Source organism: Moschus berezovskii, chromosome 12 (assembly GCF_049115385.1).
Source record: "Moschus berezovskii isolate FMDL1 chromosome 12, NW_MosBer_1.0, whole genome shotgun sequence".
Classification (NCBI taxonomy): Eukaryota; Metazoa; Chordata; class Mammalia; order Artiodactyla; family Moschidae; genus Moschus; species Moschus berezovskii.
This window is the reverse complement of record NC_142471.1, coordinates 58,619,797-58,643,027: the sequence shown is the minus strand read 5'-3', so window position 1 is coordinate 58,643,027 and position 23,231 is coordinate 58,619,797. Positions and strand designations below refer to the sequence as shown.

The window sequence follows — 23,231 nt, the reverse complement described above, 5'->3', positions numbered from 1 at the left end:
GGGCTGCCATTTCCTTCTCCAATGTGTGAAAGTGAAAAGTGAAAGTGAAGTCGCTCAGTCATGTCTGACTCATAGCGACCCCATGGACTGCAGCCTACCACCGTCCATGTTGTGTTATCATCACAATAATAGTAATAATAAACAAGAAGGTGAGAGAAAAATTCTGGAGGTAAAGGATAAGGTTTGTGGCAGTGATGTGGTAATGGTTTCATGGCTGCATACTTATGTCTAACCCCATCAAAGTTATACACTTTAAATATGTACAGCTTTTTTTAAGATTTCCCTGGTGGTCTTCCTGGGCTTCCCTGATAGCTCAGTTGGTAAAGAACCCACCTGCAATGCAGGAGACCCTGGTCCAATTCCTGGGTCAAGAAGATCCGCTGGAGAAGGGATAGGCTACCCCCCTCCAGTATTCTTGGGCTTCCCTTGTGGCTCAGCTGGTAAAGAATCCAACTGCAATGTAGGAGACCTGGGTTCGATCCCTGGGTTGAGAAGATACCCTGGAGAAGGGAAAGGCTACCCACTCCAGAATTCTGGCCTAGAGAATTCCATGGAATGTACAGTTCATGTGATTGCAAAGAGTCAGACACAACTGAGTGACTTTCACTTTACAACAATTTTATGTCAACCATACCTCAATAAAGTGATTAAAAGAAACCCACAATGAATTAGAGTATGCGTATCCTAAAAAAAAAAAACTTCAGAACATATTAATTCAGTAAAATTAAAAGAAAAAACCTAAAATAGTTCATTAAAAAAAAATCTATAACCCAGTAATTTCTTATGGTTTTCAGGACATTTTAAAATCAGAAAAAGTCAACTATTACAATTTTAAAAAGAAACAAGAAAAAATTCATACCATTGGTATCCCAATGAGAAGTTCAATTATGAAAATGAATTGAAAGTTACTTCTTAGAATATTCACTGTTTTAAAAGAAAAAAAATCTAGAGAAAACAAAAAACCCCAAAATGTGGTGGTTTTAAAAGAACAAATGTAACCGAAAATTTCCGATAGGTAGATAACAAAAATAGAATACTTACACGTATGAAGGCATTCCGTCACTGTAGTTGGCTTGATAAGATACCCTTTACAGATATAGCAGGTGATGTAAGGATTGAAATCTTTCACCAAATGTTTCCTTTGGGTAGCCATTCGTGGTTAGCTAGGACTGGCTCTAGTAGTTCAGGCAAAAAAGGGTATTAAGTGGATGAAAGTCTGATCCAAGGAGCTGGTGTGGAGTTCCCAACTGGGTGTCCCGAGGCATGAGAACTAACATCCAGACTTCTCATGAGATCGCTGGTCATCACTCCTTTTGATGGTTCTGCTTTCCCATATCTTCTTCCACAATAATTTTAAAAAGATGAGAGAAAGAGGTGTCAAATTCTTCATACTGGATTAATGCAAGTATATTAGCAGCAAGCATTACATGTTCCAAATTGGGTGAAGAGGTGAACAGAACATTTCCCTCACTGTAATATTAATTTGTAAACCTCCTATGATTAATTCAGAATAATGACGAATTCATCTGATATTGAGGCCTCAACTATCACCTCTAAACAAATGACACCTGAGGCTATTAACTCCGGTTTTGATATCTTTACCTCTCCAGTAATGCATTTTAACTGACTGCTTGACTGCTTTATTAGGAGTTCCTGCCAACACAAGCTGAAGATTCAAAATTGAAGTCATTATCCTCCCTATCAAAATGCTCCCTATTTCCATTTTGTACTCCACATCAAGCCGTGATCAAATCAAATGGATGCCCTTTCCCATTCCACCCGCAGCCATGCTACTCAAATATTATCTCTCCACCTGCAGTCCAACTTAGATTCTACCAAGTTTTATTCTATTACATTTGAAGCCCCTTATCAAAGAATGTCAGGGTCTCCTCTTTGCTCTGCAACAGAGAAATGTTCAAATTTCTCAGCTTGTCATAAAAGACCATCCACAGGTTGATCTTAACACACTGCTCAACAGTCAGGAAAACAAAGGATGAGTCTCTTCATAGTCCATTCTGCAAGTGCCATGCCCTCTACCCGATGAATCCTTCTGCTCCTGTTACTGTTGTTTAGTTGCTAAGTCACGTCTGACTCTTCTGTGATTTACACTTATCTTCATTTTGAATCTCCTCTATTAGACTGCAAAACCTTAAATAGATACCAGTCATATTTAGTAAATGTACAACCTGGGCAATGTTACTTACCTAAGCCTCAGGGTTTTTTAAACTGTAAAATGAAAACAAGAATGCCAGCCTCCTATGGGACTTCCCTAATTGTCCAGTGGCTAAGACTGTGCACTCCCAATGCAGGGGGGCCCAGGTTTACATCCTTGGTCCCAGAATAAGATCCCACAAGCCACAAGTAAGAGTTCACATCCTGCAACTGAAGATCACGCATGACGCAACTGAGACCGGCTGCAGTCAAATACATAAGTAAAGAAATGAAGAATGCCAGCCTCCCACAGTAGAGACGAAGAAATGAGACAATATACATACAGCTGCTATTGCTGCTGCTAAGTCACTTCAGTCGTGTCCGACTCTGTGTGACCCCATAGACGGCAGCCCATCAGGCTCCCCCGTCCCTGGGATTCTCCAGGCAAGAACACTGGAGTGGGTTGCCATTTCCTTCTCCAATGTGTGAAAGTGAAAAGGGAAAGTGAAGTCGCTCAGTCATGTCTGACTCGTAGCGACCCCATGGACTGCAGCCTACCAGGCTCCTCCGTCCATGGGATTTTCTAGGCAAGAGTACTGGAGTGGCTTGCCATTGCCTTCTCCTATACATATAGCTAGCACACTATAAAAACTGAACATCATTAGCCGTTTTAAAAACTTTTTTCCCCTCCAGAAATGTCCTAGCATAGCTCGTTCACATGGTTGCTTTAAAAAGTTTTAAATGTTTCTTACAAAAAACGTGTTCTCTTAGAGAACATGAAACATAACATGGGAAAAAGGTGGAGATGTCCTAAGTTAATTCTGTAAACAAAAACCTCCTACTTCAGCTGTTAACTCATAGGTTAAGTATAAAGCAACCGAAGAGGTAAAAGGTATCGCTTCATCCTTCCATTGACACTGTACCACTGAGCATGTGGGCAGAATACGTTCTGCAAGTAATCATCGTATCTGTTCAAGGGGTCTGGGTTCTGGTCCTGAGCCCTGTATGATCTTCAGCCTCGGCTTCCTCCTCTACACACCGGGATTGACGGCCCTGCCTTTCTCACAGGTCTGCCACGAAGCTCCAAAGTCTAAGAAAGTCCTCTCAAAGAGGACATGCACAGTCCGGACCGAGGGAGGCTTTTAGATTCGTAAGCCACAGAGCCCTGTCACCACGGCAGTTAAAGGAAGCCAACGCGGGCAGGGACCCGGCAGTAGGAGGGAACTTTTCCGCGTCCTCGGCAGAACCCGGTAGCCACTGCCCTGGGCGGTCCGAGCGCGAGTCGCCCCGCCCGCCTGGCAGGTGCGCGGGCCCGGGCTCGGCGGACGCGGCGCTCGGGCCGGGCCGGGGCTGCGCCGAGGAGGACGCGCCGCCGCTCCGGGTCTGGCGCTCGCCGCCCTCTCCGCCCCCCCGAGCGCACCGCGCGCCCGAGAAGCTCCCAGACTCGGGCTGGCCGCCCCCGCCCCCGCCCCCGAGGGGCTCCCCGGCTCCAGGCGGGGTCGGCCGCGGCAGGTGCCTGCGGGTGCCGCTCCAGCGCTCGGCGCAAACTTGGGCGTGCAGCGCGGGGGCGGCCGGAGTTCCGGCCCCTCAACTGCCCTCCAGCCCGCAGGGTACCTACCCCGCGGCCGCCGCCGCCGCTCCTTGCCTCCGGCGCGCCGTCCTCAGAGGGAAGGAAAGTGAAAGAGAAACAGCGCCCGCCGCGGCCTGGCTGGTCCCCGCGCCCCGTCCGCCCTCCCCCTGCAGGCGGGAGCGCGCCGGCTCTGCGGGGCCACTCCGCTCGGGCCCGATAGGGCGCGGCGGGCCTCCGGGCCCGGGGCCGGTGCCGCCTCCAAGGGCAACTCCACCCCCTTCCAACCGCCGGCGCCGCCGGCCGGCCACGCCCCCGCCACGCCCCCGCAGGCCACGCCCGCAGGCCCGCGCTCCTTGCAGGTGCCGGGCCGCCCCGCCCGCCCGCCCAGGTTCCCGGTAGCTTTGAGCAAATTCTATCTGTTCTTCTCCTCACCAACAGCCCCTCCCAGTTGTTTTCATCATAACAATGTCTGGCATATTTTCCCTGGCAGGTTTACAAGCAATGGTCAGTGCTGAGAATGAGTCACCCTGCCAGAAATTGTCTACTCAGCTGCGTCTTTCCCAAACCAGCCCCACGCAGGCCGCAGTGGGGACCAAGGCCTATTGATTTGCACCTTATTTAAGAACCACTAAGGAACTTATGCGACGAGTTGACTCACTGGAAAAGACTCTGATGCTAGGAGGGATTGCGGGTGGGAGGAGACGGGGACGACAGAGAATGAGATGGCTGGAGGGCATCACCGACTCTGTGGACATGAGTTTGGGTGAACTCCGGGAGTTGGTGATGGACAGGGAGGCCTGGTGTGCTGTGATTCATGGGGTCGCAAAGAGTTGGACATGACTGAGCGACTGAACTGAACTGAAGGAACTTGGTGGACTTCTCAGATGGCGCTAGCGGTAAAGAACCCGCCTGCCAATGCAGGAGACAGGAGAGATGTGGATTCGATCCCTGGGTCAGGGAAGATCCCCTGGTGGAGGGCAGGGCGAACCATTTCAGTATTTAGAGGAGCCGGGTGGGCTACAGTCCATGGGGTCATAAAGAGTGGGACACAGCTGAAGCATCTTAGCACTCAAGGAACTTGGTACTTGGGGTGGGGTGGGGTGGGTGTAGATCAGGATCACTGACAACTGTAAGCAAGCGGGAGAACCCTAGGGGTGGGGATGTAACTGGAAAGGTAAAGAGTTATGTTTGCAAGCTTCCAAACAAAAAGACCCAGTTCTCTTTCTAGTGGACTTGAGAACTACAAGAGGCCATTATTGCAAAAAAATTGATTCAAAAGCATACTCTAAAGGATTTCTCAAAGTCATTCAATCCTAATATTTTGCATTCCACAAACATAAGTTTCTACAAAACCAGTATTTTGCTGAACAGTAGACTTGGCTCTTCCCTGCTTGCTGCTGCTAAGTCACTTCAGTCGTATCTGACTCTGTGTGACCCCACAGACGGCAGCCCACCAGGCTCCCCCATCCCTGGGATTCTCCAGGCAAGAACACTGGAGTGGGTTGCCATTTCCTTCTCCAATGTGTGAAAGTGCTTGGAAGACTGCAATCCAGTAATCCTAAAATAGCAGGCAAATCAGTGTTGTCTCCACCAGTAAAACGGAAGTTCAAAAGAACATCCCAAAGGGTATCTGTCAAAGGCAACTTCCAATCTTGCGTGTTAGAAAGAGGAAAAGGTACTGTCATAACATACATCATCTTTGCTTCTGGAGAAGTGAAAACAGTGATGGCTAAGGAGTTGACAGTAGTGGGGGTGGGGAACTAATGCAGAGTATTTGATTTACCTCCAATCGAGTCACCTTACTTACTACCTACCAGAGTGGAGATGGCTCTAGTGACAAACCAATGAACCCAATGAACACCCGTCCAGCAGCATACAAATGTTCAAAGATACATTTCAAGTCAAAAATATACCAAGTGACAAGACAGCTGTTACAAAATATCCAATTTATAATTAAACTAAGGTAGCGTGAACATAACCTTTAAAAATTACCATTTTACTATCATAGCAAGAGCAACAGATTTTCTGAAACAGTTTTCAGTGACCACATTTTCATAGTCCTCAGAAGAACCACTTTGGACTGGGATCAACTTCAGTAAGTCCTGGAAATCACAATGAGCAACAAAAATATGTCCTGTAAGATGACTTTACAGCTGCTGGACTACTCTGCAGATAGTTCATCCTGCTGCTGCTGCTAAGTCGCTTCAGTCATGTCCGACTCTGTGCGACCCCATAGATGGCAGCCCACCAGGCTCCCCCGTCCCTGGGATGTTCCAGGCAAGAACACTGGAGTGGGTTGCCATTTCCTTCTCCAATGCATGAAAGTGAAAAGTGAAAGTGAAGTCGCTCAGTCGAGCCCGACTCTTAGCGATGCCATGGATTGCAGCCTACCAGGCTCCTCCGTCCCTGGGATTTTCCAGGCAAGAGTACTGGAGTGGCTTGCCATTGCCTTCTCCGAGTTCATCCTGAAAACTAATTAAACATATGGATATGTGAAAAGTCATCCTACTTCTAGTGTATTTTAAAAATAGAAGATACTGTTGTATATATGAATACTACAACATATACACTATGACTTGCTATCTTCCTAATTTGCACCTGAACCTATTTTAAATGTATTTTTAAAGAATAACACTTAATGGAGTCCTGGGAGTGTAAGTGTGATTGGTGATCAACAGCGTGCTGTTCAGTCATTAAGTCGTGTCCAACTCTTTGCAACCCCGTGGGCAGTACACCAGGTTCCTGTGACCTCCACTCTCTCCCAGAGTTTGTCAAATTCATATCCTTTGTGTCGGTGATGCTATCAACACTAAGTGGGGTTAACTGGCATTCCCTGAGGAAATGAATGTGTGGCTGGATATTAGGATTTACACTAGCAAGGGAGACAGGGGTCACAAATATGCTATAGAGCAGTACCTGAAGATAGACGTGCAGGTACTAAGCTGCAAATGGTGGTCTTGGAAGCAGGAAGAGAATGACAGCTTTGTGAGAAAATCTGTGCTTTGTGTCTTGAGGCAGTATGGTTTATAGTGAAGTGTTCAGTAGTTTCTCCTTTCCCCTTTTCAGCTACCACCCCACCTTGACCATTCAAAGGAAAAAAAAAAAAAGCACACACACACAAAAAGCAAAAACAAAAACTCAAACCTTTGCTGGGTCAAAAAAAGTAACAAAAGAAATGGCGAGAGCAAATGTTAAGAAGGGGCAAGTGTCCTGATTCATGTATAAGTTTTAAGGATTTAAACATAGACTTCTAGCTGCTGTGTTGCTTCTCCTCCCTTTGGACTGCTTTCCAGTAACTCATCTCAGTCCTTTGGTTCTGACTGGGGACTGCAACAAAGCGTAGAAGCCTCAGTGTATCTCTGATAACAAATATCAAAAACCAGAGGGACGTTCAAGTAGACAAGGCCTGGGAACAACTAAATATACAGGACCAAGAAAAAGAAAAGGTAGATAAAAGAATCATAGCTGAGGTCCCATTATCACTGATCCACTTGAGCTTTCTCACTTTAAAGATGCAAAAGCCAAGATCCTGAGAAGTGGCAAATTTATCATCACAGAGCTGATTTTGGTCAAGATCAAAATGAAGGCATATATTTACACATCCTAAGAGAACTTCTTAAACCCAAGAATTTAAGAGGGGTTAGGTTAAAAAAAAAAAAGATTAACTTTTTAAAAAAGAAATAAAGAAACTTTATAAATGAAAGGAGGAAGGAAAATAATGGATACAGTGTACTTAGGAGTGAACTGGTCACTGGTGATTTCCCATCAAAGCAGCAAAATCACACAGCGATAACTTGCTCCACTTGATCACTGATCCAGATTCTTCCAGGAAACCACAAATAACAACTTGGCCCCTGACAACCCTTGGAACTACTTGGGGCTATCTGTATACCTAAGAAACGTTTTCATTACTTTATATTTTTAAGTATAGATTTTTATTTCGGTTAAGAGTGGGCCATGGATGGGCAATTCTGTACTGAAAAGTTCACATTCCTTTCTTGCCTAATAAATATATCATCAGTGAACAGATGTTTAACAGCATCACATTTTAAAAATAGTTACATCTTTATTTCCCTGAAATATTAAATAAGATGACTTTTCCATTATTGTAAATTATTTTATATACCTAAGTATGCTATTTAAGCTTTGAACATAGAATATCTGACATAAAACTACCCTCTGTAATCTAAAAGTCATCCCACAGAGATTTTAAAATTTAAAGTGTCCTATTGGGCCTAAACGTATTTATTTTATGGCCATGGATATTACAGCTCAAAATCTATGACTGCCTAAAATCAATGATGGAGGAATGGAAGGGAACACAGAATTGAAGGACTTCTCATCCTTTTCTCTTAATGTACCCCTCCCTTGTAATCAATAACTCTCAAGGACTCTCTCTGCTAAATGTTTCTTGAATCCTTCCACTTAACCTACCCTGGTTCAGATCACCATCATGTCTACCCGTCATTACTTCAATGAACTCTTAAGCGGTCTTCCTACAGCTCTTCTCTGCAGCACAGCAGAGGACCCTTTCCAACTGAAAATTTGATCATGCTGCTCCCTGATTTAAAAAAAACCCTTGTTCCTAAGATAAAGCCCAAACACCTAATAAGCCCATCCAATAACCCTGTTACTTCTACAGCCTCTACATTGAACTCCAACCTGCAGCCATAATGAACCTTTTTACCCTCTAGCTAGTTCAGTTCAGTTCAGTCGCTCAGTTGTGTCCGACTCTCTGCGACCCCATGAATCACAGCACGCCAGGTCTCCCTGTCCATCACCAACTCCCAGAGTTCACTCAAACTCATGTCCATCCAGTCAGTGATGCCATCCAGCCATCTCATTCTCTGCTGTCCCCTTCTCCTCCCGCCCCCAACCTTTCCCAGCATCAGAGTCTTTTCCAGTGAGTCAACACGTCGCATGAGATGGCCAAAGTATTGGAGTTTCAGCTTTAGCATCAGTCCTTCCAGTGAACACCCAGGATTGATCTCCTTTAGAATGGACGGGTTGGATCTCCTTGCAGTACAAGGGACTCTCAAGATAGGGATGAGCTTTATTCTTTCAAATAAGAATCCTGTCCCAATCCCATCTCAGTCCCCTCCTGGCCCTTGCTAAATCTGCCCAACTCACGTGTGTATGTGTAGGTCTCCCACATTGCAGGCGGATTCTTTATCAGTTGAGCCACAAGGGAAGCATATATATATATATATATATGAGAGAGAGAGAGAGAAAACACAACTCATTCTTATTCTCTCAAGCCCCACACTACACTGAATCGTATTACCTGGTTAACTTGTCTGAACCTTCTGCTAGTATGCAGGCCCTGTGGATCTGTCACTTGACTGTGCATCCCTAGCACAGTGGATGACAAACAGTAATCATTCAGATAAATATTGACTGACAAACTGTGTAACTGCACACAGGCTAAGACATTCTGTATATTTGTGGGGAGGGAGATTTCTTCTTGAAGGTATCCTTACAAAAGATATGTTAATCACCGCCCTCCAGAACTACTAATTAAAGTCACACCAAGGAGTAGAGAGAGAGACTTATGCACAAGAAACAATTATAGAGTAATACACCTGATTTATGAATAAAGTGTTAAATGAAAGAGAATCAAATGAGAAAATCTCAGTTGAAAGAGGAAATACTATGGGTGGTCAAAAACTAGCCCTACATGCTTAAGATTCTGCCAGTTACAAAGACACTGATAGTAAGGCAAAATACCAAAAACTATGGATATTAAAAATAAGTGAGAAAGCCAGAGACGAAAAGAGAATTAAGTCAAAATACTAAAAGTGAGTACAGACAAATAGCATTAGGAATAGACATAAGATCAGTCTGCTAAAGACTGTGCAACTAGCTAAATAAATATTTTAAAGTGCTTTAGATACACTATGCTAAAGAGACAAACCAACCAAATTTGATTTTTTTCTCTGAGAGGCAGATAAAACTGGCTGTATTTTCTTTACTGTGATGTCAACAGTTGGCTGGAGCAAGTTTTACTTCAACTGGAAGAACAGAGGTTGGAACTAGAATAGGTACAGACTGTAAGTGAAAACTGGATTTACTCCAATCATCAGGGCTACCATATTTTAAAACATCAGTATAGAATCACAACTGTTACTTTGAAAGGTCAGATTAAATCCCCAAAGATCATAAATGGACAAAGGACCTAAATACAGAATCTTAGAATATGTCATCAAATCTGAATGTAGATGATTCTAAGTTAGGAGTGATTATGGAAAAGTTAGGGGAAAAATATTCTATCAAGAAAAAAAAAAGGATATGAAATTCAATTGGAGCAAATGCAGTATATAAACTTACTGACAGAACATTCATACCAGAGAAAAGTAGGCACATGAATTGAAAAAAGTCCTAACTTTATAGGTAGCTGTGGTTTAGAAGAAAGGATACTGTACCCAGAGAGCCTGGTTTTTTAACTTCCCTTGGCTTTATTTGGTTCCTATGAAAACTGGGACTAATATTATCTTAACCACTGGTGTATAGGGAAGATTTTCTTTATACTTATAATGAGCATATATAAGATTAAATAAGTGAGAAAATTTTTTATAAATTGTAACCTGTAAAGGACTACAAAAATGTAAAGTTTAAGTAGGAACTGTGTGGACCACCAACAGATGAACAGTACCTAGTAATTCTGTCCCACCCAACAAAGGTCCTGATAGTAAGTGTACCCAAGAATGTTTGTAGAATGAGAAACTCCTGGCGGGGCAATGGAACCAGAATACAGCATAAACTAAGGCATGCGGTGGCCAGAAAGCACTCCCTCCTCTGAACTCAATACTCAACACACTCAATTTTTCAAAACAAGATGGGGAAACTTAAATATTTCACCGAGCAATTCAAAGTAGCACAAAGAAAACTAGTTCCACAAAAATGCTTAGCAATTTGGGTTAGTTCAACATTGTAGAATGGGTATGTTAAATCTTTATTCACTCCTCTGGAATGAAGGTGTAGCAAAAAATGTTTTCCATTAAAGGACAAATATTCCAGGCCAGGGTCATAATTAAGCCCTTATGAACCATCTCCAGCTATCTGTTCTCAGCCAACGAGGATTAGTAGGACTCTCAGTCTGCAGGCAGGGAGAACACACAGGAAGGGCATGAATCTCTGGTTAAGAGCTAACACTTTAGCAGGGTAATTGTGGTGTTGAAGATTCTTGACAGTCTCCTGCACTGCAAGGAGATCAAACCATTCAATCCAAAAGGAAATCAACCCTGAATATTCATTGGGAGGACTGATGCTGAAGCTGAAGCTCGAATCCTTTGGCCACCTGATGTGAACTGATTCATTGAAAAAGACCCTGATGCTGGGAAAGATTGAAGGTAGAAGGCGACGACAGAGGATGAGATGGTTGGATGGCATCACCGACTCAATGGACATGAGTTTGAGCAACCTCTGTGAGATGGTGATGGACAGGGAAGTCTGGTGTGTTGCAGTCCATGGGGTTGCAAAGAGTTGGACACAACTGAGCAACTGAACTGAACTGAACTATAAAACTGTAACACTCTGCTGGCTGGGAGGCCGGGGAGGCAGCAGGAGTAGGAAAGTAGATCTGCAAGAGGAGGATGTCAAAATACCAAAGACAACCCTCTTAGGGGAGCTTCACAATTCCATCTTGGACCAAATACAAAAAAAACCCTTTGAAAAAAAAAGGCAAATTAGTCTTCATACTGTATTTGACTACTCAAAGACTTAATGGCTAAGATACTGATTAATTTTTGGACAGGTTTGTGGAAATGCTAAAAGAAAACTGGCCTAAATTAAAGTGGGGCAAGTAGGAGCGGATTAGCTATAGTATTAGATAGGCATTCTTAACTCATGAACTTCAGGGTGATAAACCCTATAACAGTCTCAGAGGCTGTGATAAGTTGTTCTTGTTAGTTCAACAAGAGAGAGACACTATTTGTCTTCAATGGTCCCTTAGTTTGTTGAAAGGAGTTCTTCCAGATGACTGGGAAAACTCCTGCCAGTTATCAGACCTTCCTTTGATACCTTCTAAATAAGAAGCTGAAAAAGGCACCAGTATTAAAGCATCTTTAATCAGATGATGAATGAGAAGACAAGATGGCTGCATAGAAACAGTTAACAGAGCATAACCCCACGAGGGCCAGGACTTTATCATTACTGCTGTATCCCTTGAATCAAATCTAAAACATAATATGGGACTTCCTTGGCAGTTCAGTGCTTAGACCAGGTTGGTTAAGATTCTTTGCTTCCACTGCCAGGGGCACGGTTCAATCCCTGGTCAAAGTTAAGATCCCACATGCCATGCTGTTCGGCCAAAAAAAAAAAGTCTAAAACATAACAGACTCTCATTAAATATTTGTTGAACATGTTGAATGGCGGTTAAGGATGAAGGAATATACAAACAGATAAATGAATTCTGACTTCACAACCAACTACGTGTGTTGAAATTCTGGCACAATCTCATACTAGCTCTAAGTTTTAAGGCAAAGAACTGTTTTCGGACTCAGTTTCCTCACCACTTAAATGGATATAATAGAAGTACGTATCTCTGAGGAGTTTTTATGAGGATTAATGAGCTGATATAAATAATGCACACTTATGCATTATATATGAGATGATATAAGTAAAGCTAACAAACACTTACTGAATTAACTTTAAGAATTTCCTATCTGGATGAAACAATGAACCATGGGACGTAAGATTAAGGCCTGATGACAAACAAATACTTCAAACAAATGCCTTCACGCAATTTACTTGCTTTTAGGATGCACATAGAGGTAACAGTCAGTCACCTAACTTTCCTGCCCATTGCCCTCCCTCCTCCCGTAAGAATTTTAAAGTAAGATTACTCTCTAAGTGGTAAATGTGTAAAATATGGAAATCATGGCTTAACTTACTCATCAAAATGAAATCAAAACAGTTTTATGTAAACCTTCAACAGTGACCTGGGTATACTCTCGGATATTAAGTTGATCAGGTCACCCTGGTCTAAGACAAACGGTAGTGAATCAGTCAGGAAAAAGGCTAGGATTTTCCAGTTTCTGTAAAGCATAGTTCTTTCAATTAAAAAGTTATGGATAAGCTAGTCACAAAGGACTTCACGGTGATAAACCCTTTAACAGTCTCAGAGGCTGTGATAAGTTGTTCTTGATAGTTCACGAAGAGAAGCAGTCAAATGTAAAGAGAAAGTAGAATAGGGGCTGCCTAGTACTCTTGCCTAGAAAATCCCATGGATGGAGGAGCCTGGTGGGCTGCAGTCCGTGGGGTCGCTAGGGGTCGGACACGACTGGGCGACTTCACTTTCACTTTTCTCTTTCATGCATTGGAGAAGGAAATGGCAACCCACTCCAGTGTTCTTGCCTGGAGAATCCCAGGGAAGGGGGAGCCTGGTGGGCTTCCGTCTATGGGGTCACACAGAGTCGGACACGACTGAAGTGACTTAGCAGCAGCAGCAAGGCTTGGGGCTGGGTGGATGGGCAGCAATGGGAACAAAAGGTTTTTTAATGGGTACAGAATTTCAGTTTGGGATCCCAAGATGGAAAAAGTTTCAGAGATGGACGGTGGTAATGGCAGTACAATAATATGAATGCTCTTAATGCCACGGAACTGTACACTTAAAAAAGACTGAATGGTAACAGTTTCATTATGTTTATTTTATCACAATGTTTCAAAAGTTCTGGGAAGAAAAATCTTCCTTTTTTAAAAAAGGAAAAAGAAGTCACCAGCAAACAGTAAGACCCTTGGCAACTCACTTCATGAGCCATCTATAAAACCACTTGAGACTTGGGATACATCATCTCTAATGGCCCTTGAAGATCTTCAATAATGGTTACAATTTGGGAGCATTACCTAGAGCGAACTGCATCTGTAATGGGTCAGGAGGGAACATTTTAGGCCTTGTGGGCCATGTGATTTCTGTCATAACCACATAACTCTGCTCATACAGGGCAAAGGCTGCCAAAGACAGTATGTAAACAAATGGATGTAGCTATCTTCCAATAAAACTTTATTTAAGAATCAGGCAGTTAGCCAGATGTAGCCCTTGGGCTACAGTTTGCCAGCTCCTGACCCAAAGAATATCTCTGTGAACATGCATTTTGCTGTTGTTGTTTAGTCACTAAGTTGTGTCCAACTCCTTTGCAACGCTATGGACTGTAGTCCGCAAGCCTCTACACATAGATAACAGCAATTAAAAAGTTCCCTATACCCCAAGACTGAAAACTTCTATAGTTTCAATAAGCTTTTGATGACAGTCTCAAACCAAAATGGTTTTAATGGAAAATTTTCAGCTATTTTCCAGGAATGAGTAGGATACAGTGGCTAAACTACTAGAAGGGAGTCATCCTCATCACTATTATCATCATCAAATAGCCAGAAGAGTTAGAAACAATCTTTTATTCTTCTTTGTAACGATTTGCATAATCTGATATTTCTCCTTAGTTATGATGGAGAAAGTTTACCAACAAAGAGGAGAAGAATATTAACCTAAAACATTCTCTCCTGTTTGCCAAAGAGCAGGGCTTAGTCCCTCACCTCTGACTTCAAAGCACCAGTCATGGTGGCATTTAAAGAGAAAGGATTTCCCCATTCTACCTGGGATTCTAGGGTGCTGATCTAAGAGAAAACACAGGGCTTCGAGGGGTAAGCTTTCTGCTTGCATACTGATGGACAGTGCTGCGAGCTGGCCCGACCTGGGGAAGCCATGCTGGAGTGTGTGTCCATGTCATCTCCAGCCTCAGTAGCCTGGACCCTGGTCTCAGAAGCCCTGAATGACAGGATGGTGAGCATTCACCTTCCCATCTCCATAGACCTTTGAAGGACAACAGCTGCAACGAGAGAGCACATTTGAAATCAGGATACTGTGTCTATGGGAACTAGATCTGGCCTCACAGCCTAAGGAGAGGAGAGATGCTTCCATTGATACAGATGCTAAACAGAGAAATTTACACAGCCTGAGTACTGATGATACTCGCCCCGCTGAAGCTTTTTGGATGACTGCTGCATGCAAATCAAGAAGGATCTGTGAATGGGGGAAAGAGTTGCAAAGTACTTTTCACATAAGTCATCAAGACTAAGCACCATTCACTACCTACATTGTAGAATTACAAAAGGGGAGGTTTTAACATTAGATCATGTGAATGCTGGCATTTTAATTTACCAAATTAAGAATACTGCAAAAAATCCAAGGAAGAGATGTAATTACATGTATTTGCTTACGCTTTTTAAAAGGTAAATTTTGTCAAGAATTGTTCTTGATTTGAACAACTTACAATGGTGTTTCACTTCTTAAAATTTCAGAGGATGATACTTATGACAAATACTGACAAGGAAGTTAATTGGAACATGATTATAAATTAGCAGATCATCATTTCCTTTACAGTGGAGTTCCTGAACAATTTGTTCTTTAACCCTCGTTACCAGTGAAGTCTGAAGTTTTAAGTGAAGTACTCACTTCTACTGGCAAAAGAGAGAATTTCTGTAATTAGAAATTGAATTTATTAGCACAGGCATGAATACTTGTATGAAGTCTTTATATAAGTCACTTCACTTCAGAAGTATCCAACAATAAACACTAGTCATTAATAAAACTGGATAAATACAATTTAACTTTTAAAAGCTGATATTTATAATATCCATACTCAACAATGTGAACATTTCTCACTTTCATACTTTACTCATTAACCTCATTATTTAAATATTCCACATTAAGGGTTAAATATCACATGTTATATATCTGCACAGATTTCTTCTAAATGCCTGCTAAGGGTTGAATTGTATGCCCCAAAAGATACACATAAAAAATACAAATATAAAACTCTCAACTTTTATATTTTTCTGTGAATGTGACTTAATTTGGAGAAAAGGTCTTGGAAAGTATCACCAAGTACAATGAGGTCATACTAGAGTAGTGGGGCTCTTAATATGACTCAGTTCAGTTCAATTGCTCAGTTGTGTCCAACTCTTTGTGACCCCACGGACTGCAGCACACCAGGCTTCCATGTACATCACCAACTCCCGGAGCTTGCTTAAACTCATGTCCACAGAGTCGGTGATGCCATTCAACCATCTCATCCTCTGTCGTCCCCTTCTCCTCCTGCCTTCAGTCTTTCCCAGCATCAGAGTCTCTTCAAATGAGTCAGTTCTTCGCATCAGGTGGCCAAAGTACTAGAGTCTCAGCTTCAGCATCAGTTCTTCCAATGAATATTCAGGACTGATTTCCTCTAGGATGAACTGGTTGCATCTCCTTGAAGTCCAAGGGACTCTCAAGAGTCTCCTCCAACACCACAGTTCAAAAGCATCAATTCTTCGGTGTTCAGCTTTCTTTATAGTTCAACTCTCACATCCATACATGACTACTGGAAAAACCATAGATTTGACTAGACGAACCTCTGTCAGCAAAGTAATGTCTCTGCTTTTTAATATGCTGTCTAGGTTGGTCATAACTTTTCTTCCAAGGAGCAAGCGTCTTTTAATTTCATGGCTACAGTCACCATCTGCAGTGATTTTGGAGCCAAAGAAAATACACTCTCTCACTGTTTCCATTGTTTCACCATCTATTTGCCATGAAGTGATGGGACCGGATGCTATGGTCTTAGTTTTCTGTATGATGAATTTTAAGCCAATGTTTTCACTCTCCTCTTTCATTTTCATCAAGAGGCTCTTCAGTTCTTCTTTGCTTTCTGCCATAAGGGTGGTGTTATCTGCGTATTTGAGGTTATTGATATTTCTCCCAGGAATCTTGATTCCAGCTTGTGCTTCATCCAACCCAGCATTTTGCATGATGTATTCTGAATATGTTAAATTAGCAGATTGACAATATACAACCCTGATGTACTCCTTTCCCAGTTTGGAACCAGTCTGTTGCTTCATGTCCAGTTCTAACTTGCTTCTTGACCTGCATACAGATTTCTCAGGAGGCAGGTCAGGTGGTCTGGTATTCTCATCTCTTGAATTTTCCACAGTTTGTTGTGATCCACACAGTCAAAGGCTATGGCATAGTCAATAAAACAGAAGTAGATATTTTTATGGAACTCTCTTGCTTTTTCTATGATCCAACGAATGTTGGCAATTTGATCTCTGGTTCCTCTGCTGTTCCTAAATCCAGCTTGAGCATCTGGAAGTTCAAGGTTCATGGAATACTTAAGCCTGGCTTGGAGAAATTTGAGCATTACTTTACTAGCGTGTGAGATGAGTGCAATTGTGCAGTAGTTTGAACATTCTTTGGCATTGCCTTTCTTTGGGATTGGAATGAAAACTGACCTTTTCCAGTCAGAAAAGGTCTTTGAAGGTATCACCAAGTACAATGAGGTCAAACTAGAGTAGTGGGGCTCTTAATTTAATAGGACTAGTGTGTCCTTATAAGAAAAGGAGACAGACAGACAGGGAGAACATCATGTAAAGACACAGATGCACAGAGAGAAGATGATCATGTGATGACAGATGCAGAGACTGGAGCAGTGGCACCTGAGTGGCACGTTTCAGGGGAGGGGAAATTCTCTCCAGGGATGTTTCCACCAGAGGGGACTACAACTCAGCTACCACTGGGTTAAAGAAGTTAAGGACACTGATCACATTTAAGATGATGGTTACAGGAAATGAGAGAGAATTTGTTCAGGCACAGACAGAAGGATTTTTAAAATGAAGAACCCAGCACTAAGAATCCAGTTGAACTGGATACTGTATTTCTAGTAGTACTGATTTGCAGACAGCCATGATGGACAAACAGATGAATGGACTCACCAAAAGGCTAACACGTGTAGAGAAACATGTGGTATATGAATGGAGCTGAGAGAAAGCTAAGGGAAGGGTAGTGAATCCCCATTCATATTATTATTAACTTAATTTCCCAAGTGTATAAGCCAAAATGGTTATTTTAAAACTGAGTTATATTGTACTTGAGATATTATTTTTGATCAGTTCAAAGGAATCTGACATAGATTAATACTTACAATATCTGGCATAGAACTAATTTGTACTACATATAGCCACATAGTTACAGAGGTTACTTGATACATACATACATTAACATACATGTATACATATATGTGGATTTCCCTGGTGGTTCAGACAGTAAAGAATTCGTCTGCAATGTAGGAGACCTGGGTTGGATCCATGGGTTGGGAAGATCCCTTGGAGGAGGGCATGGCAACCCACTCCAGTATTCTTCCTGGATAATCCCATGGACAGGGGAGCCTGGCAGGCTACAGTCCATAGGGTTGCAAAGAGTTGGACACGACTGAGCGACTAAGCACAAATCACATACGTATATGTATTCACGCATAAGCATGGTATATTTTAAGGACTGCATGGGCTAAGAACTAAGGAGATGTATTTCTCCAAACACTGGAGTCATATTCACTTTTAACTGATTATCTCATGTTTTATAAGACACATATCATCAAGACTGATTTGCAACTGGTGGTGTCAGTTAATGTCTTAAATTATATTTGGAGCACTATATCACAACTACTAGCATTTATAAACCCCGATCCTGGAAACCCTTTGAATTGCACATAAGAACACTCTCTAACACATATGCTAATATCTGTAATATTTAGAATCAAAAAAACAGACAAGCAGCACTTAGGAGGTAAAATATCAGACTTTATTTTTTTGGGCTCCAAAATCACTGCAGATGCTGATTGCAGCCAGGAAATTAAAAGACACTTACTCCTTGGATGGAAAGTTATGACCAACCTAGATAGCATATTAAAAAGCAGAGACATTACTTTGTCTAGTCAAGACTATGGTTTTTCCCGTGGTCATGTATGGATGTGAGAGTTGGACTGTGAAGAAAGCTGATCGCCAAAGAATTGATGCTTTTGAACTATGGTGCTGGAAAAGACTCTTGAGAGTCCCTTGGACTGCAAGGAGATCCAACCAGTCCATTCTAAAGGAGATCAGGGCGAGAGACGCCCGGCTCCCGGCGGCGCAGACGCGGGAGACGCCCGGCTCCCGGCGGCGCAGACGCGGGAGACGCCCGGCTCCCGGCGGCGCAGACGCGGGAGACGCCCGGCTCCCGGCGCAACCGACCACGTGCAGAATCGTGGCTGAGAGGAGCTGCCCCGCGCCCAGGGTTAGGGCGGTGGCCGAGAGGAGCTGTACCACGTCCAGGAGGCGGTGGCTGCCGGGAGGAGCTGATCCACATTCAAAGCAGGAGGGGCGGCCTTGAGGAGATACCCCTCGTCCAAGGTAAGGTGCAGCGGCTGCGCCTTGCTGGAGCAGCTGGGAAGAGATACTCCACGACCAAGTGGAATTTAAGAATCAAGTGTTCTGGGGAGGAAGGAACAAGACGGCGAGACCACTTTCTTCCCCACAAATTCATCAGAAGAACATTTGAACGTGGAGTAAAGTCCACAAAACAACTTCTGAATACTGGCAGAGGACATCAGGCTCCCAGAAAAGTAGCCCATTGTCTTCTAAAGGAAAGAGAAGAAATCCAGCTCCACCCACCAGAACACTGACACATGCTTCCCTAACCAGGGAACCCGGACAAGTCACCTGTCCAACCCCACACACAGCAAAGAAACTACATAATAAAGAGAACTCCACAAACTGCAAGAAGAGGGAAAGGACACCCCAAGCAAAGCAATATAAGCAAGATGAAGAGGCAGAGAAATACCCAGCAAGTAAAGGAACAAGATAATTGCCCACCAACACAAACAAAAGAAGAAGATATAGGGAATCTACCTGATAAAGAATTTCGAATTTTGATGGTGAAAATGATTCAAAATCTTGAAAGTAAAATGGAGTTACAGATAAATAACCTGGAGAAAAGGATTGAGAAGATGGAAGAAAGATTTAATAAGGACTTAGAGGAAATAAAAAAGAGTCAGTATACAATGAATAATGCAATAGATGAGATCAGAAACACTCTGGAGGGAACAAACAGTAGAATAACAGAGGCAGAAGACAGGATAAGCGAACTAGAAGATAGAATTGTAGAAATAAATGAAACAGAGAGGAAAAAAGAAAAACGAATTAAAAGAAATAAGGACAATATTAGAGACCTCTGGGACAATGTTAAACGCTCCAACATTCGAATCATAGGAGTCCCAGAAGAAGAAGACAAAAAGAAAGACCATGAGAGAATACTTGAGGAGATAATAGTTGAAAACTTCCCTAAAATAGGGAAAGAAATAATCACCCAAGTCCAAGAAATCCAGAGAGTCCCCAACAGGATAAACCCAAGGCGAAATACTCCAAGACACATATTAATCAAATTAACAAAGATCAAACACAAAGAACAAATATTAAAAGCAGCAAGGGAAAAGCAGCAAATAACACTCAAGGGGATTCCCATAAGGATAACAGCTGATCTTTCAACAGAAACTCTTCAGGCCAGAAGGGAGTGGCAAGATATACTTAAAGTGATGAAAGAAAATAACCTACAGCCCAGATTACTATACCCAGCAAGGATCTCATTCAAATATGAAGGAGAAATCAAAAGCTTTACAGACAAGCAAAAGCTGAGGGAATTCAGCATCACCAAACCAGCTCTCCAACAAATGCTAAAGGATCTTCTATAGACAGGAATCACAGAAAGAGTGTATAAACTTGAACCCAAAGCAATAAAGAAAATGGCTACGGGATCCTACTTTTCAATAATTACCTTAAACGTAAATGGGTTGAATGCCCCAACCAAAAGACAAAGGCTGGCTGAATGGATACAAAAACAAAACCCCCATATATGTTGTCTACAAGAGACCCACCTCAAAACGAGGGACACATACAGACTGAAAGTGAAGGGCTGGAAAAAGATAGTCCATGCAAATAGAGACCAAAAGAAAGCAGGAGTAGCAATACTCATATCAGATAAAATAGACTTTAAAACAAAGGCTGTGAAACGAGACAAAGAAGGAAACTACATAATGATCAAAGGATCAATCCAAGAAGAAGATATAACAATTATAAATATTTATGCACCTAACATAGGAGCACCGCAATATGTAAGACAATTACTAACAAGTATGAAAGGGGAAATTAACAATAACACAATAATAGTGGGAGATTTTAACACCCCACTTACATCTATGGATAGATCAACTAAACAGAAAATTAACAAGGAAACACAATCTTTAAATGATATAATAGAAGAGTTAGACCTAATAGATATCTATAGGACATTTCACCCCAAAACAATGAATTTCACCTTTTTCTCAAGCGCACACGGAACCTTTTCCAGGATAGATCACATCCTGGGACATAAATCTAGCCTTGGTAAATTCAAAAAAATTGAAATCATTCCAAGCATCTTTTCTGACCACAATGCAGTAAGATTAGATCTCAATTACAGGAGAATAACTGTTAAAAGTGCCAACATATGGAGACTGAACAACATGCTGCTGAATAATGAACTAATCATAGAAGAAATCAAAAGAGACATCAAAATATGCATAGAAATGAATGAAAATGAAAACACAACAACCCAAAACCTCTGGGACACTGTAAAAGCAGTGCTAAGGGGGAAGTTCATAACAATACAGGCATACCTCAAGAAACAAGAAAAAAGTCAACTAAATAACCTAACTCTACATCTAAAGAAACTAGAAAAGGAAGAATTGAAGAACCCCAGGGTCAGTAGAAGGAAAGAAATCATAAAAATTAGGGCAGAGATAAATGCAAAAGAAACAAAAGAGACCATAGCAAAAATCAACAAAGCCAAAAGCTGGTTCTTTGAGAAGGTGAATAAAATTGACAAACCACTAGCCAGACTCATCAAGAAACAAAGGGAGAAGAACCAAATCAATAAAATTAGAAATGAAAATGGAGAGATCACAACTGACAACACAGAAATACAAAAGATTATTAGAGAATACTATCAGCAATTATATGGCAATAAAATGAATAACCTGGAAGAAATGGACAAATTCCTAGAAAAGTACAACTTTCCAAAACTGAACCAGGAAGAAATAGAAAATCTGAACAAACCCATCACAAGCACGGAAATTGAAACTGTAATCAAAAATCTCCCAGCAAACAAAAGCCCAGGTCCAGACGGCTTCACAGCTGAATTCTACCAAAAATTTAGAGAAGAGCTAACACCTATTCTACTCAAACTCTTCCAGAAAATAGCTGAGGAAGGGAAACTTCCAAACTCATTCTATGAGGCCACCATCACCCTAATCCCAAAACCTGGTAAAGACCCCACAAAAAAAGAAAACTATAAGCCAATATCACTGATGAACATAGATGCAAAAATCCTTAACAAAATTCTAGCAATCAGAATCCAACAACACATTAAGAAGATCATACATCATGACCAAGTGGGCTTTATCCCAGGAATGCAAGGATTCTTCAATATACGCAAATCAATCAACGTAATACACCACATTAACAAACTGAAAAATAAAAATCATATGATTATCTCAATAGATGCAGAGAAAGCCTTCGACAAAATTCAACATCCATTTTTGATAAAAACTCTCCAGAAAGTGGGAATTGAAGGGACATACCTCAACATAATAAAAGCTATATATGACAAACCCACAGCAAACATTATCCTCAATGGTGAAAAACTGAAAGCATTTCCCCTAAAGTCAGGAACAAGACAAGGGTGCCCACTCTCACCACTACTATTCAACATAGTTCTGGAAGTTTTGGCCACAGCAATCAGAGCAGAAAAAGACATAAAAGGAATACAAATTGGAAAAGAAGAAGTAAAGCTTTCACTGTTCGCTGATGACATGATCCTCTACACAGAAAACCCTAAAGACTCTACCAGAAAACTACTAGAGCTAATCAATGATTACAGCAAAGTTGCAGGATATAAAATCAACACACAGAAATCCCTTGCATTCCTATACACTAATAATGAGAAAATAGAAAGAGAAATTAAGGAAACTATTCCATTCACTGTTGCAATGAAAACAATTAAATACTTAGGAATATATCTACCTAAGGAAACAAAAGACTTGTACATAGAAAACTATAAAACACTAGTGAAAGTAATCAAAGAGGACACGAATAGATGGAGAAATATACCGTGTTCGTGGATTGGAAGAATAAATATTGTAAAAATGAGTATACTACCCAAAGTAATTTATACATTCAATGCAATCCCTATCAAGCTACCAACAATATTTTTCACAGAACTAGAACAAATAATCTCACAATTTGTATGGAAATACAAAAAACCTCGAATAGCCAAAGCAATCTTGAGGAAGAAGAATGGAACTGGGGGAATTAACCTGCCAGACTTCAGGCTCTATTACAAAGCCACAGTCATCAAGACAGTATGGTACTGGCATAAAGACAGAAATATAGATCAATGGAACAAAATAGAAAGCCCAGAGATAAACCCACGCTCCTATGGACACCTTATCTTCGACAAAGGAGGGAAGAATATAAAATGGAGAAAAGACAGTCTCTTTAACAAGTGGTGCTGGGAAAACTGGTCAGCCACTTGTAAAAGAATGAAACTAGAACACTTCCTAACACCATACACCAAAATAAACTCAAAATGGATTAAAGATCTAAATGTAAGACCAGAAACTATAAAACTCCTAGAGGAGAA

The 23,231-nt window shown here is 41.7% G+C and overlaps 1 protein-coding gene across 9 annotated transcripts in view; it reads right to left on the bottom strand.

Moving 5' to 3' along the window:
• Positions 1 to 23,231, bottom strand: part of PCGF5 (polycomb group ring finger 5) — a 145,658-nt gene that overhangs the window by 72,547 nt on the left and 49,880 nt on the right. For 6 of the 9 annotated variants that reach the window (XM_088842136.1, XM_055425103.2, XM_055425105.2 and 3 more), the window contains exons 1-2: positions 3,770 to 3,908; positions 1,042 to 1,336 (exon numbers count right to left, since the gene is read on the bottom strand). In XM_088842136.1, coding sequence (XP_088698262.1) covers positions 1,042 to 1,153 — 112 coding nt within the window. In that variant the 5' untranslated portion in view covers positions 1,154 to 1,336; positions 3,770 to 3,908. Of the gene's footprint in view, positions 1 to 1,041; positions 1,340 to 3,769; positions 3,909 to 23,231 lie in introns of those variants that run through there. The other 3 variants (XM_055425099.2, XM_055425097.2, XM_055425100.2) reach the window with 3 other exon arrangements.